Below are 17,687 nucleotides of genomic sequence, written 5' to 3' on the forward strand. Positions count from 1 at the left end.
TATAAATTGTAAATCAAGAATCTGATAAAACTAAATACCCACCAAAGGAAAATTAACACATGTAAACAGCAACCTTTAAAAGAAAACCTGATTATGGCATACTCTCAATTTGCTTTCGTGCTGAATCAACACTAGCTAATTCCACAACCCCGATCTCAACCAGTAGGCGTAAAATATTTTGAGCCTCGATTTCTTGGAAAAGTGAAACGTATGTATTGTTACTGCCACTCCTAAAGGTCCTGTCTGACATTTTAATTTTTTCCATACTTCTGAGGTAATGAACAAAAAACTATGCTAAGCTGTTGTCAACCGGAGAATTACCAGGAAAATATAAATCTGTATGATCAAAGTTTGACCCAATATAAACTACCTTGCTAATCCTCGACCTTGCTACCTTGTAAATCTTTATTAATACAATTAGTTAAAACAACAACTTTTATTTTTCAACAATCACAAATAATTAAATAAGAATAAACAAGACTTTTGCACTGAAGAAAAACCTACGAGGGTTTGCTGTCGCGCGAAAATCCAAGTAACTACTGACCTATTAAACCGATTATTTAACTGGATCAAATCAGAAAAATAATAATTATTATTATTGTAAATAAAAATAAAATAAAAACAATAGCAAACCCGTTCTTCATCGATCATCAAAAATCAACCCACCCCTCCCCCACCCTGCACTCCCAACCCCCATGCCCACCTTTTCCTCCCCATCTCCCAGTTAAGAACAGCTTAGCAAACGGTTTTCTGGCTATCATTTCAGAAGCGTGGATATGTCAGATACGACCTTCAGGAGTGGCAGTAACAACACACGTACCTTGACCTTTCGACGGCAGTGATGAAAACCAGAGCCTGCTTGGTGCAAATTTATTGTGCGATTCCTCTAATGCGGAATACCTTAATGACTTGAACTCATCCGCAACAAATGTGGAAAGTTTTTGGCAAGCTTCTTGTTTTAATGCAAATTAGCTATTAAAAACTGACAAGCCGATATGTATGTGCATTCTTCCTATTATATTATAAATACAAGCATAATTTCATAAAAGACTTCTTTTATTTCATCTTGAATTAGATTGCCACCCAAAAATGTTGACAGTGCCACTTAAAATGAAATAAATTTGAGATAAAGGAAAACGAACTTGCTAAATATAGCATTATAGCGCATTAGTCTATTGTCATAAACTTCAACTTTTTTTTTCAAAAATAATTCGTGTAACTATGACCTTCGTTTACTTTAGTTCTTAATTCTGCCCTAGTCCCGAGTAAAATTTGACCAAAAACTAGTCCTGGATTGGAATGGGAAGGTCAAAGACACCCTTGAACACATGCTGTCATTCAGACAAGCGTTATGAGAAGCTCCAAGGGTAAGTAAAATACGGATTACATTTACGAAGCTTAGTCCCAGTATGGGAATGCATTCTTAATCCCTAATAGCTCCTCAAGACAGGTTCCTGGCATAGGTGTGCAAATTTCAAATAGATAATAGGTGGCGGATGATATTTCCAGAAGGGGCATTGCAATAAAAACATAATAAATTACACAAATCTGTCCCCCCAAAAAAAGAGCCACTAGGGCTGAACCAGAGCGCATGTATGAAAATACGCATGTCACATATTGGGAATGCTTGTTCAGAGGCAAACTTTCCGGGAAGGGAGGGAGCAACTACCGGTACATTGTTGTTAGACCATAAAACACTTAGTATTTTTAAAGGCTATACGAAATTTGTTAAGGAGGGAAGGAAATCTGGAAAATTAATTATATTTAATTGTCTGACAAATATAGGAAAATTCTGGTATAATGGCAAATATATTGAAATTTCATGTGCGTTAGTGGAGTCCTATCAAATAAAAAGATAAGCCCAACTTTTACCACAGTCAATATCTAAACCAAGACAAAAAGTAAAACACGGAATTCTCGTGAGAATTTTTTCTGTCAAAACTAATTATTCTTTGACCATGTATTTATAACTGTGGCTTACAATTTTTACAAGATTTTAATTTTCAAGTAAATTTTCTTCGTTAACAAGTTAACCACAATTTAACAACTTTCAGAAAGATTGGTTGGTAAAAACTAGGACAGCGTAAAAATTGCATAAATCAGTTTGCAAAAAAAGAAGAAGAAAAAAAACTCAGCAAACTAATCAAAAGGCACATACAGAAAACTAACTAGACTTTTGGTCCCAGGCCCCAGAAAGTGTAGCCACCACTGTGAACCATGATTCATAGATGCGGAGCCAAATTTATATTAAAAAAAAAAAAAAAAAAAAAAAAAAAAAAAAAAAAAAAAAAAAAAAAAAAAAAAGTCTTCCAGATGAAACGTGTATGTTCCGTTCGGCAACGACAGAACACATACACCGAAAAAAGCTTTTTACAGATATCAATATTAACAAAATTCTGTTTTTATCACCTGTGACGGTCCCAAACTAGTTCCTGCGTCTTTGAATCGTATGCAGAACGGTAAAATTACATATATGAAGACCCATCTTAGCGAAAATAAAACAAAACATAAGAACTCATAAGATATTTGTTTCTACTACCACATACAGATCCTTGACAGACAGAGATACAATCCTGGGCGCTAATCCCAGCCACATCTGACTAAACAAAGGTCTACTGGAAGCGGAGGACAAAACACAATGTAGGACTTCCCCCACGGAAATCAGATCAAGCACAAAGACCGAAATATAAATGTAACTGTTGACCAGGTTTGGCCAAATTTCACCAGCCCACCTAGTATTATACTTAAAATGAGATGTTTAGACCCCATCCCCCATAGGAGAACGATTATCCAAATACCGTAGAAAGGCACAATTATAAACCCATCCTAAGCTTCCAATCAAGTATGGTATAGTGCGAATTGGTCACGCAAAAAGCGTAACACTGGCATCAACTGCTACTTCAGGACTAGGTTGGGTCTCAACCAAAAGTGGTCCTCCCTCCTAAAACAACCGAAAAGAACATTAGCTACTACCTCTAACCATGTTTTGTCTGAGATCCAACAACCTCTTCGGGTAGATCTCCGAAAACTGAAGAAACAGGCCCAAACTTAAAAAAAACTTAGTGGTTTAGCTCTATTTTTCCAACAATTTTTATTTGAAATCTAACAAACTTTCTAGCACAAGTTCAATTACAAAACATGTCATTCCTCCTGATCGGGTCAGAATACTGAAATATCACAACTAAAATACTTACTACTATTTTTCGTCAAATTAAATGCTCTAGTTCTTGTAAATATAGTGACAAGAAATCAGCAGCTGTCAAATTCCACGGGGCTGGGTCTGGCATGGGCTTTAAAAGGCATAAACTAGAGCCCTTACACATACTTCCGACAAACTTTAGGTGAGTGCCAACTACTCCTGTATGTATGTATGCGTCTATGTATATATATACATATATATAAATACATATATATATATATATATATATATACTAGCTGTTGGGGTGGCGCTTCGCGCCACCCCAACACCTAGTTGGTGGGGGCGCTTCGCGCCCCCCCCCCCAAGCCCCCCCGCGCGCGTAAGTCGTTACGCGCCATATTAGTTACGCGCCATTGTAGTTGTGTCCCTATGTCCCACCTGTGAATATAAATAGATATATTATATATATGTTTTTAACTACGTAAAACTTGCGAATATACAACATTCTTTGCTGTCCCATTGTCTGTGCATATAAATAGATTGTCAGGTTTACCGACTCTTGAACATGCAACATATAATGGTCCATGGGAAAACAATCCGTATTCAGATCTATACCTCATGATTTTAATGATTACCCTTGAGCTTTGTTGATGGTGATTGCTAATCGAACATTCCCTGTCCCGGTGTCCCGGTCGTCATTTATATCCCCCTGTGCCCCCCGGCGTCCCCGTTGTAGTTGTGTCCCTGTGTCCCGGTCGTCATTTATATTTTTTACTTATGTCCTGGTCATTATGGCTTATGTATGGTCATTTATATTCCCTGTGTCCCGGTCGTCATTTGTATCCCGGTGTCCCGGTCTGTATATACATTCGTTTTTTAGTTTTGTTTTTCTCCTTTATTTTTTTCCTTTCTTATTTTTTTCTTTTTTAGTTTATTTAGATTTTTAGATTTTTTAGTTTTTTTATTAGTTTTTAGTTTTTTTTTTCTTTTTAGTTTTTTTGTAGTTTTTACCTTCTTTTTAGTTTTTTTAGTTTTTTTTTACTTATGTCCTGGTCGTCATTTATACTCCCTGTGTCCCGGTGCTTTGTTGATTGCTAATCGAACATTCCTTTTGTCCCGGTCGCTTTCTCTTTGAGTGTCGTCATACCTGGTTGGTGGGGGCGCTTCGCGCCCCCCAAGCCCAAAAAAGGAAAAAAACTGAAAAATAAGAGAAAAAGAAAACTAAAAAAATATTAATAAATATAAAAAATATAAATATAAATATAATATAAATTAGCAATCAACAAAGCACCGAGACACAAATGACGACCGGGACACAGGGAGTATAAATGACGACCAGGACATAAGTAAAAAAAAAACTAAAAAAACTAAAAAAATGGTAAAAACTACAAAAAAACTAAAAACTAATAAAAAAACTAAAAAATCAAAAAATCTAAATAAACTAAAAAAGAAAAAAAAGAAAAAAGGAAAAAAATAAAGGAGAAAAACAAAACTAAAAAACGAATGTATATACAGACCGGGACACCGGGATACAAATGACGCCCGGGACACTCGAAGAGAAATCACAGACTGGAACACCGGGACACAAATGACGACCGGGACACAGGGAATATAAATGACGACCGGGACACAGGGACATAACTACAAAGGGGACGCCGGGGTGCACAGGGGGATATATAAATGACGATGGCGACTCAGGGAATGGTCGATTAGCAATCACCATCAACAAAGCTCAAGGGCAATCATTAGAATCATGAGGTATAGATCTGAATACGGATTGTTTTCCCATGGACCATTATATGTTGCATGTTCAAGAGTCGGTAAACCTGAAAATCTATTTATATGCACAGACAATGGGACAGCAAAGAATGTTGTATATTCGCAAGTTTTACGTAGTTAAAAACATATATATATATATATATATATATATATATATATATATATATATATATATATATATATATATATATATATATATATATATATATATATATATATATATCACAGGTGGGACATAGGGACACAACTACAATGGGGCGTAACTAATATGGCGCGTAACGACTTACGCGCGCGGGGGGGCTTGGGGGGGGGCGCGAAGCGCCCCCACCAACTAGGTGTTGGGGTGGCGCGAAGCGCCACCCCAACAGCTAGTATTATATATATGTTTTTAACTACGTAAAACTTGCGAATATACAACATTCTTTGCTGTCCCATTGTCTGTGCATATAAATAGATTGTCAGGTTTACCGACTCTTGAACATGCAACATATAATGGTCCATGGGAAAACAATCCGTATTCAGATCTATACCTCATGATTCTAATGATTGCCCTTGAGCTTTGTTGATGGTGATTGCTAATCGACCATTCCCTGTCCCGGTGTCCCGGTCGTCATTTATATCCCCCTGTGCACCCCGGCGTCCCCGTTGTAGTTGTGTCCCTGTGTCCCGGTCGTCATTTATATTTTTTACTTATGTCCTGATCATTATGGCTTATGTATGGTCATTTATATTCCCTGTGTCCCGGTCGTCATTTGTATCCCGGTGTCCCGGTCTGTATATACATTCGTCTTTTAGTTTTGTTTTTCTCCTTTATTTTTTTCCTTTTTTATTTTTTTTCTTTTTTAGTTTATTTAGATTTTTAGATTTTTTAGTTTTTTATTAGTTTTTAGGTTTTTTTTCTTTTTAGTTTTTTTGTAGTTTTTACCTTCTTTTTAGTTTTTTTTTTACTTATGTCCTGGTCGTCATTTATACTCCGTGTCCCGGTGCTTTGTTGATTGCTAATCGAACATTCCTTTTGTCCCGGTCACTTTCTCTTTGAGTGTCGTCATTTATTTTTTTCTTTTTTAGTTCTTACCTTTTTTAGTTTTTTTTAGTTTTTTAGATGAAAATTTTTTTTAGTTTTTTTCTTTTTTTTTCTTTTTAGTTTTTTATTGGTTTTTACCTTTTTTTTAGCTTTTTAGTTTTTTTCGTTTTTTCTTTTTACTTTTTTTTTTAGTTTTTATCTTTTTTATTTTTTTTTTATTTTTATTCTTAATTTTATTAGTTTTCTTTTTCTCTTCTATTTTTCAGTTTTTTCCTTTTTTTTAGTTTTTTTTTTAGTTTTTAGTTTTTTTTAGTTTTTTACCTTTTTTAGTTTTTTTTAGTTTTTTTAGTTTTTTAGCCTTTTTATTTTTTTTTATTAGTTTTTAGTTTTTTTGTAGTTTTTGCCTTTTTTTAGTTTTTTCAGTTTTTTTTTTTTTAGTTTTTAGTTTTTTACCTTTTTTAGCCTAAAATTTTATTAGTTTTCTTTTTCTCTTCTATTTTTCAGTTTTTTCCTTTTTTTTAGTTTTTTTTTTAGTTTTTAGTTTTTTTTTAGTTTTTTACCTTTTTTTTAGTTTTTTTTAGTTTTTTTAGTTTTTTAGCCTTTTTATTTTTTTTATTAGTTTTTAGTTTTTTTGTAGTTTTTGCCTTTTTTTAGTTTTTTCCATGACGTCACCTGATCCATCCACAGATCCACACACAGACAACTTATTTTTATATATATAGATATATATATATATATATATATATATATATATATATATATATATATATGTTCTTTTTTTGTATTTAGTTGCTTATATTGCCCCCCCCCTTCCTCTTTTTTATGTTCCTTTTAATTCATTTTCTGACTTGTATTTGTTTAAATTTTGTTTGACCAGTTTTTATCTTTTATTTTAAGTATTCAATTGACCTATTACAGTTTAATTACTGACTCATAGTTGATTTTTCATTATGATTTTTCTTTTTCGTTGTTTTTTGCTTTTTTTTTCAGTTTTAGTGCAACCATGTGATTTGTCGACTTCCAAGTCCGAATTAAGCCCTTTATGGACTTGTGACAGATTTTAAAAAATAAATATCTTATCTCCTGGTAAACGTCTAGATGATAAGAATTTTGGGAACCCCTCACTCCACATTGGTCAGACCTTAAAGTGGCAGAAAGTAAAAATATGCTCTCGAACAACCTCAGTTTTGATCAAATCCGACAACCCATTTGGGTAGGCATTCTAATCACAGAAATTTAGGCCTCCACTCCCATTCACCCCAGATACTAGATCGGGTAAGACTTTAATAGCTTGAACATCGGTTACTTGTTTCCACGAATTTTCAATCTGGATCCGCCATTATGTTCTGATAGATGTCATCATGATAAGAATTAAGGGATCCAACTCTCTCACACACTAGGAACTGCCAAAAGCACAACTAAGACACTTACTGAGAAATAACAACTTTTATTTCTCTAAAATTTACAGACCGTGGCATCGATAGGCCATTCTCTTAGCTGTTCTAACGACAAAGATTAAGGGCCCATACCAAACAACCCCCAGCAAAGGCCAAATATGGACTAGACCCCCATAATGTATAATTAAAGCAATAGCTCTTATTTCTCACCAAATTTGGTTGCGATCCCACTTCTTCTTGCAATATTCGTATGACAGGAGTTTAGAACCCACCTTGCCTCTCTCACAAAGATTAAACCATATCCTGATCCCCAGAAAAATAGCCAGGACACCAGCTCTTACGTTGGGAATATCGGTTAAGATCGAACAATACCTTCTTTATTCTTCCTTACGATATCAACCACCGCCACCTACCCCCCCCCACAAGGGACAGATTGTGTCTTGACACCCAAAAAGTAACTAAGGAACTAGCTCTTACTTTCTATCCAGTATGCTTGATATCTGACAGGTTTTTCAGGCAGATATGACAGTAGCGTCTAAAACCCATTTCCTTCCTTTCTATCCTTTCTATTCCTTTCTATCCTTTCGTTCCCTTCCTTCCTTCCTTACTTTCTACCCAGTATGCTTGATATCTGACAGGTTTTTCAGGCAGATATGACAGTAACGTCTAAAACCCGTTTCCTTCCTTCCGTCTAGAAACGGGAGCACATAAAGACTTGTTTCAGTCTAATTTAGATCCAGAAATACAAGAAAACCGAATGAAAGCACAAAAAACCACATGTAATTTTACGATCCGCATTTCAGAAAATTCTCCCTTGATGTCTAGAAGATAAAAAATTCCAATCTCAAGTTTTTAGAATATTCCGCTATATCAAGGATGAATATTTAAATGAATAAGGTGGAGTGGGAATATAATATATCATATTTAATTCCAAGGGTATTCATACCTTCTTCGTCTGAACACCTACTTCCTTTCAACTTCGGCCAGAGAAGCATCAGCTTAACAGGTTGTTCGTTCGGAGCCAACCGTCTTTCTTTGCACTCTTGTCCCTCAGCATTCCCAATTACTTCAGCAAGCTCAAAATTATCCGGTGTTGCTAACTCAAGTTTCTCCGCAATACAACATATCATCTCATCGGCGGTAGTTGCCTTCACAGCCTCAATTGACAATGCTTCGTAGTCAGCAGAAATCGCACCAACATATACCTGAATACAAGGAACAGTCTTTCAATATAACATCGATATATAGAGGTTAATACACTTAATAAGTAGGCAAGCTGTTGAGAGGTTAGATCCCCCCTCCCCTGATGGTCAGACTTGTAACAACAAAAATTCTTAAAAAAAAATCAGTTATAAGAAGTCCGTAATGTTTAGATCACAATCTCAATATTTAATGAATGTTGTAATGCAAGATTTAATGATGTTTTCTTCACACTAGAACAGACATTCAGGAAAACCCAATTTAGCTCCTTGCAGATCGAGGGGCATACCAGAGTTTCCAAGACTTTTTTACAACACAAATGAGAAACAGATGTTCCTCCGTAAAGGTTTTCTTGAGTCTAACAATCCCTCTCCGATACTTTTCCTAGAGCTAGCCAAGAACAGCAAATATGGGAAGCTATGGTTTGAACTATTGGGGGCCCACTCAAAGTCAGTATAAGTCTAATCATATGGCTTCACAATATGTGCCGAAAAAAATTCTCAGAATAGCTTTAATAAGTCCTATTCTGAGCACTTCTCAAAGCTATTCTACGCAATCTACCTTCCTTTTGCCTGGGCATAGTTTAAATCAATCTTTATACAAATATGCTGAGCAAAAAACAAATCACCAAAATCTCCCCCCCCCCTCAAAAAAAAATTTGGAATCTTCCCTTGTTTCCAATTGAGGTCTGGCTATGCTCACAGGCATTACTTCTACCACGGTTAATGATTTTTCATCACGATTTTGCACAAGATTTATGAACTTATTTAGCCGTCAAGACGGCTTTTCCAATTTATTTGCAGTTTTCATGTCGTTACAGACGGGACACGTGATTCACCCAGGTCTTTATATAGAAAAACTTGCCAATTTTTAAAGAATTCATGATAATAGAGGTTTCTAGTGTATGTAAAGGAGACTTTAATAGTTGCATCGTCAAGCTTCCCGTGGATTCCGAAAGCCTCGTTTATAATGATTTAAAGAGTTTCTGTACACATGGTCACCACGAAGAATTGCTAATAAAACCCCAGAAAATTGGTGATCATTGAGTTACCAGAAAATATGGAAGGCTCTTCTCAGAGAGCCTTCCATAGGCAGCTCAAGCGTGACACCAGGTAATGCATAGAAGAAGTCCTCCAGACATGAGGACTTCGAAATCAAATAGCCAATAAGAAAGCACGGACAAAGGTAGGATTCAGTTTTTGGGAGTCCTTAAATATAACTAGGGTCCCTAATTGCGGGGTCAATCAGTTATGGCGGAGTTAGGTACCCATCTAAGGTTCTGTACTGGTCCGTCGACACGTAGACACGTCTAGACAGAAAGCCCAGCTATGGATTAAATAGACCGCGAGCAGAAAGCTGTGAGGGCAGAGTACTCTCAAGATGAAAGAAATCGGTCAATTGCAAAGGGCAGAAAAAGTAGCTTGCCGCTGTCCGGGAATAGCCATGAAACCTTAATCTTTTAATTATTATGGATAAGTTGAATACAAAGAGAAAAAACCTTGCTACGGCGTCCAGGGTAACCGACGAAACGTAAGAGTTAATAGCGAATGATAATGGCACCACGTATGGGGAAACCGACAACTTCAGTGGAGGATATGCAATCTCAGCAGCTAATGACCAATACCGTTGAGGATGTTTACAATTCACAAAGAGAAAGTTACATTTTAACCTTAGGACATCAAACGTACGGACTTTGGCAAAGCCTGGGATACTAGACCTAATGGTCAAAGAACTTGAGAAGTATAGATGGGACCTTATTGGCCTCTGTGAAACACGCCTACCTGGCATAGGAGAACAACATTGCAGCAACATAACACTCTCATACTGTAATAAATCTGATGGCAAACACCGACAAGGCGTTGGTTTTCTCCTGACACGCAAATCAAAGTGAGCAGTCACAGCTAAAAAGTCATTTTCAGAGCGCCTTATGATGATTCGGATGTGAGCGAAAATATATAACACCATAGACTTCCAAGTTTACGCACCTGATTCCTCAAGGCCGGATGAAGAAGGTGACACTTTCAATCAACAACTTCATTCTTTAACTGATGAAATTCCAAAGAAACATGTCTTGATACTGATGGGTGATTTCAATGCAATTGTTGGAGAAGTGACACTGCTTGATCGAATGTTTCAGGCAGATTGGTCTTGGGAGACGGAATCCTCGCGGTGAGCGTCTACTTGAGTTTTGCCTTTCGTAACTTCTTTGTTACGAACTCCATGATCAAAAACAAAAATAGAAGAAAGGCAACTTGGATATCGCCACGATAAGTCTTATTGACAATATCCTCATCTTGAAATGTTGCAAATATTCTGTCAATAATACAAAGGCCCTGCAGGGGAAGACTTCGATTCAGATCATGTCTTTGTAATGATTACATTGACAAAACTCCGACAGAAAACATTTCCTGTTTCGAGAAATAAGATCCCAAGATTCCGCACCAAAAAACTGAAAGCACCAGCAGCACGCACTGCTTTCCCGCAGCCACTAAAAAATAGTCTTGGTCCTGTACTTGAGTCACTACCGCTAACCAAAACCAGTGGCATCATAATGTTTTAGTCGAGAATTTGAACGCAGCGCTCCTTGATACAGCAAAGGAAACATTGGGTCATAAACCTAAAAGAGAGAAGATTTGGATCACAGATAAAAATGTCGATCTATGTGACCAGAAACGAAAGGTTTGCAACATGAAGGATTGGAAAGCAAGGACATGTATAGACGGATATAACGCATGGTGAACAAAAAGATCCGTGCAGCCCTCAGAAACTAAATACGGGAGAAATGCAATTCCGTCGAGAGTGACTTCAAATCAGGTAACAACCACAGGATGCATAAAACAGTCAACGAACTCCCTACGAAAAAACCTACTGCTGTGACTAAGGTCCTGGAAAAGGATGGTAGTCTCCTGAGTGACAGCAAAGCTATTAAAGAAAGATGAAAAAGCTACTTTGAACAGAAATTGAATCCACTACTTACCTATAATCCTCCTGTGACATCAGGATTTCCTAAGCCGAAAATTGACCATAATCCCTTCCCCCTTTTACTAAGTGAGATAAAAGAAGCCATTTGCAGTCTCAAGGACAATAAAGCTCATGACCTTGATGGTATCCCTGTCGAACAGCTCAAAGTTGGATCTCCTCTGCTAGAAGATATACTACATAAAGTAGCTCTTACGGTGTAATCAACATGCCATTTCTCGAAAACGTGGGCGAAGGCGATTGTCATACCGCTCCACAAAAAAGGCCCTAAAAATGACTGTGATAACTATCGACCCAAAAGCCTTATAAGCTACCCAGCTAAAATCATAACATAGATTCTTCAAAACCACATCAGAGGTCCAAATGTATCCGCCGTTTAGCTGTTGTAACATATCTAGACAGAATCTTCAACGAAGACCTTCGAAGGCAACTGAAGCCAGAAACTGCCATAAAAGCAACTCAGGTAGCTGGGTCACATAAACCAAACGGGAAAATCACGCCTGTCAAAAATTGTCTTTGAAGGAAGGGCCCACAGTAGCAGTCAACCTGGAAGACCTACGAAGAGATGGCAAGACAACTTCGGATGTGACCTTCTGTGCCTTTTCAAACAAGCTGATAGCCGAGCATCATGCAATAAACTGATCTATGAACTATAAAGGATATGGGCCCCACGCGACCCATGAGGACGTCCGAGACACAAGTCAGTAAGTCAAGTCACATACAGGGCAACTAAAACTAGTGAGTTTTACGAACAAATAGTCGAAGTTTTTGCTCAATGATTCCTTAGAAATTATATGGATTTATTGTACATTAAACACAAGAATATATTTAAACCATAAATGAAAATAGATTTATTATAACTGCTAGAATTATTTTAAAATGATTTATTGAACAATGAATAAAGAAATCAATTTAAACAATGAAACTAATAATGTTTCAACGCAAGGCATTATGGTCATAGGGGGAAAAAACAACACACTCAAAAAGCCAATAAAATTATATGCAGTTTTATACAAAAGTTAATTAATGAATCTACTGATTCAACTGTTAATTAATGAATCTATTGTTAATTAATGAATTAATGAATCTACTCATTCTGTCTATATGATACATTCTTTAGGCAGTTTTAAATATGTCACTGTTTTTCAACTTCATTTGAAGCTATTATCTTTTTTTGTTGTTGTTGATTTTTTTTACCCATTTTTTTTTAACAACGAATTTGACCCATCTGGGATTTTGATAGTGTTTTTTTTTTAATTAAAAATCTTATTTAAGCACCATGCACAAGAAACCATACCAAAATACACCCTCAATTCGGTCCAGAGACATCCAGAAAGAATTGAAAAAAAAATATTCAGTAACCAAAAAATACAATTTTTCCGAAGGAAAAAGCGATTGACACTTTCTGATCATAAGCTAACCCAGATGGATTATTCCAGGCACCATTAAAGGGAGTCAGGGAATAAAAATCCGATCTGATTGCTAGTGGCGTCTATTATGGTTAAGTTCACCACCCTCCCTATAGACCTTTCCTGCCTCCCCCCTCGCCTTAGATTTTGAAAATACTTGTTGGGGCATTTTCATTGAAAAATACTTCGTTCCTTATTTTCACTTTAAAAATTAAAACAATGGCAAATCTCCCCACACCTAGATATTGAAAAACACATTCTGCCCCCCCCCCTCGTGAACTGACGTCATAGCTGACTAATACATTGAATGGAATTCCAATCTTGCAAGAATTACGAAAAGGATAAGCGGAATGATCATAGACAAGATATATACTAGTACTCAGGGCCACAGGAAGATCGCCGTGTAGTTGGAGAAAAAGGAAAGACACGCAAGAGACCTTTAGCCAAGTGTTAAGGTTCCACGCTTTGACACAAACCTTAGAGGGCGTTGTCTCCAAATATAATTGGCAATAAGATAAAAAAGACTGAATTAAACAATGAAACAAGATTCTTAAAATCTATCCAGAAAAATGAGTTTTAGCTTCCAAAGAATTGCAAGATTTCTCGCTATCTTAATTTTGATTGGACAATTTGATGCACGTAAGAAAGATTTTCATCAAGATGAAAACCTAGGCATGGCCAGATCTAAGGGGGAGAGGGTGAAAATTCTACAATTGCCTCCCCTCCCCCCCCCCCACACACACACACGAGAAAAAACCTAACTCAAGCTCTCTATCTAGGAACCAGAAGTAGGGATCACAAGGTCAACCCAAAGAACCCCCTGAAAGATGAATTTCAGACAATTGGGGGCAAATCTAAGAAATTCATGAGAAAATCAGAAAGCTCGACTTAGCGACATTTAGAGCCAGGCAATTAACGTCCAACCACAGAAATTACTCTCTCAAAAAGAACAACCAATTTGACATGGACTCCAGGCTCTGGTCTGACAGCAGTGCTGAGGGTACTGTCATCAGCAGAAGAAACTAGTGTTCTCATCTATTGATTCAGATCTGTAATTTTGGACATCGAGAGACTTGGGTTACATAGACGACAATCAGTTTTTGGTAGACTAAAGATTATTGATTTACCAAACTAACACTATAATCCCCAACGTATAACATTTCTATGGGTAAATAGCGACTTAATTACGTGCAATAGGGTTTTCTCTAAAACATACTATATTCATACAAATAAAAGTTCAATAGAGACAAATCATATTAATTGACAGTAAAACAACAACAACAAATCTCTGGATATTTCGGTCACATATACAGCGGCCGTCATCAGCAGATAAACTGAAATGAAACAAATAAATCTCCGACAATTATACAAAAAACAAATTAATTACATATTATTCAACATCGTAGCTACGACGTCGTACTATATTCCTGTATTTGCACACTAGATTTATACGTTTAATAATATTGGAGAGTCGAATCATGTTCAGAACTGGGAATTTTTATTTAAGGTTTGTTTTTAGGTTTTAATAGTAGCATCTGATCAAATGAACTTGTTTATAGTTTTAAATCATGCACATTTTACTGCTTAATTTGAGATTATTTAGATCGATGTTGTATATCCTTTGGGATGGAGGAGCGTTTGTGGCTTTGTTGGCCTCAGGCGACTTTCTGCTGAAGTAAGTTTTTAATAGTGGTAGTAGCAGTAATAACAGCAGTAATATTAGTGAGAAGATAAAATTTCACCCAGAATCTTAATAAATTTATTATTTTCGATTTACCAAAAGTGCTACATAAATATTTTCACTGAGTCTTCAAATATGTTTAGGCCTAGGTTCTTAGTTATTATTTTTTCAATCTATTCTAGTCATTTTTGGCGGGCATTTCTTCATTTATTGCCAACACTGCTCACTCTTCAAAACAATATGCATACAGACTAAAATAGGCTGCGAAAATTGACAGAAGCCCCTTACAAGGTCATCAACAAAGACATTTTTAGATGTAGATTTCCATTCAACCCAATATTTTCTCAGCAGGCAATTCAAAACCTCTCCATGTTCGAAAAAACACTCATTGATAAGTGTAAACAATGAATAAGCTACTTGTCTGTTTTTCCACACCTGTGTGCTTTCAAAAATGTTGCCAGGGATATTTCTAGTAAATGGAACAGGTGCCACAATACTTTGGGACAAACACATAAATTTCCTTACAGGTAAACCAAGTAACACCCACTTTCCAACTAGATGAAATTAAATTTCTTCAGCTCAAAAATATATCCCTAAAAGTACCTTTTCAATATGATTTTTCCATTTAAAATTTCTAATGCATCAGGGTAATAAAATTTTCTTCGGAAACTTTGTCTGGTAAAACTTAATCTCAATGACTAATTAAGAGATCAATGCTTTGAGTTGTGATGAATTAAACTGAACTAACTTTCAACTTAAAAGCACCCGCTTTTATACATTTCTGCGAAGTAATTAGTAATTAGAAGTAGAAGTAATTAGTTAATACGAAAAGCGTGAAAACAAGTTAACCAACTTTTAAGTTTTCAAAGTCCCCCGCCCCCTAAAGGCTTTATGGGGCTTGTGAATGAGGCTAACGCAAAAATAATACAAATAACTGCTCTGCCATGCTTAGTAACCAAGATATATGTCAACAAACCTAGCTTCGGGTTATCAGCATCATAACAAGACCATGTATTTTTATCAAATTACGATGTCTTTTCTTACTATTTAATCATTCTGAGGATAGCTACCCACAGATTTGACTCTAACATGGGATTTTGATAATTCTTTCGGATGTTAGAGGGGGTCAAAAGACGAATGAGTCATTTTTTTATATATCAGTGCCTAAGAATGGGAAGGGTTCTTTCAGGCTAATGTAAGGGAGGACCACCCCCCATCTTATGTGCACATATTCCTAAATAAAAAAAAGGTTTTTCGATTCAAGGATGAAGTCAAGCCACTCCTCGACTTTCCTCTATTAAGCAACTCAAGCGTAGGAAACATTGCGTTCAATCCATTCCTCAACTTTCTCCCTAAAAGCAACTCAAGCGTAGAAAACATTGCGTTTTGTTAATTTCGATGAAACAATCGATCGTAGCCAGTTGAGATGTGCCTTAATTAGTATAGTAATTTTTAATCGTTTTTGACAAAAGTACGACTTTTCTAGTTAGGACGAAGGCCGACTGGTACCTTGGCTTTAATAATGTCGAAAAGCACTAGAAGGCATCAATAAAATAAAAAGCAAAGAAAACGTTTTTTATGGTAAAATACGGAATTTTATTAGCCCAAATTTAAAGTTCAATAAGGGTCTAATAATAAAAAAAACCTTAACACCCTTAAATTCCTAGTGCATTGCAGTTTGTTTGGATACGCAGTCTTCTCCGCTAAAATCCCTTGAGATATGAATTCAAAATAAAATAAAAACTTAGTCATCAGACACAGTGGGCGGTAGGCCCCACTCTTTTCTATAATACGATAGTTTCTGCTCGTTTTGAGTTTAACTTGGCTATTGCAATTTCTGTTCGTTTCGGGTTCCATTCATTCAATGATTGATATATATATGTATATATATATACATATATATATATATATATATATATATATATATATATATATATATATATATATATATATATATATATATATATATATATATATATATATATATATATATATATATATCATTGGTATATATTAGTTTTACGCTAAAAAAGATTCTTTGACTTGGTACTTACGTATTACATCGATCGCACTCAAGAAGTGAAGTTAGATTAATCATAATGAAATATACCAAAATTGGATGAAAATATAATACTTTAGTAACAAAATTATGGAAACTACAAAAAAGAATTATGGAAAGCAGACAGAGCAGAACGCATTATATTAAATACCTATCCTAAAAACTCTATACATTAAATATTTAGTAAAAATAAACCTGTATAGTAGTTTATCTCACTCAGGCTAAGCTGATTATCTCCGAGTGTACACAGATAAATCGGTTTTACAACAGCTCAAGAACAAAGTCTGGTAGACGTAATACGTAAGTACCTTAGACTTTATTTCTTCTCATCTTTGGTTTTGGAAAAAGTTTTTTAAGATTAGCATCTGATAAAGGTCGCGTGTGTGTTCAAACAATAAGTTTCTGGTATTAGTGAAAATAATTTTTTTTGACTAATTGTGGGAGCGGGCCTTCAAAATATTTGAAAAAATGGCGCTCGATAGTCTGGAAAGCGATGACGCTGAGAGTATTTGCAACGAACCAAGATTAAGCAAGTTCGAAACAGCACTATGTCCTAATTTATTATTGAGATGAATAAGATGCTATTCAATTAGGATTTTCTCAAGAACATTGCGATTGGTCACCTTTCCAGATTAACCAAACTTTGGTGTTAGCTAGATCTTGCTCTGGAGACAAAGCGAGCCTCTTTGGAGGCAGATTCAACTAATTTCAAAAATCACCCTTAGCTGAATCTTAATACTATTATTAATGGATATTAGCCAGTACGTAGACAGCATGACAAGTCAAGTGAGGATCCTTGTAGCAGATACCAGGTTAACTTCTTAACAAGTCCGACTATATTGACATAGAAATAGCATGTGAACAAAGAAAATTGAAAACAGGGGGGGAGGATGGATAGGACCTTTGGTTCACTACATTGTCCTTGTTTTTGTGATAGGTTCAGGGAGCAACGCCCATCACGCCCATCCGCCCATCCGCGTGTAAAACAAAATAAACGAGCAGTAAAAATTAAACAAAGAT

General features: G+C 35.9%; 1 protein-coding gene across 1 annotated transcript in view; it reads right to left on the minus strand.

Annotated features, from left to right (window-relative positions):
* Positions 1-17,687, minus strand: part of LOC136042790 (unconventional myosin-IXa-like) — a 37,435-nt gene that overhangs the window by 13,659 nt on the left and 6,089 nt on the right. Inside the window, exon 2 of the mRNA XM_065727737.1 lies at positions 8,286-8,544. Within this exon, the coding sequence (XP_065583809.1) occupies positions 8,286-8,544 (259 nt within the window). The remainder of the gene's footprint in view (positions 1-8,285; positions 8,545-17,687) is intronic.

The sequence above is a fragment of the Artemia franciscana genome, unplaced genomic scaffold, assembly GCF_032884065.1.
Source record: "Artemia franciscana unplaced genomic scaffold, ASM3288406v1 Scaffold_2018, whole genome shotgun sequence".
Taxonomy (NCBI): Eukaryota; Metazoa; Arthropoda; class Branchiopoda; order Anostraca; family Artemiidae; genus Artemia; species Artemia franciscana.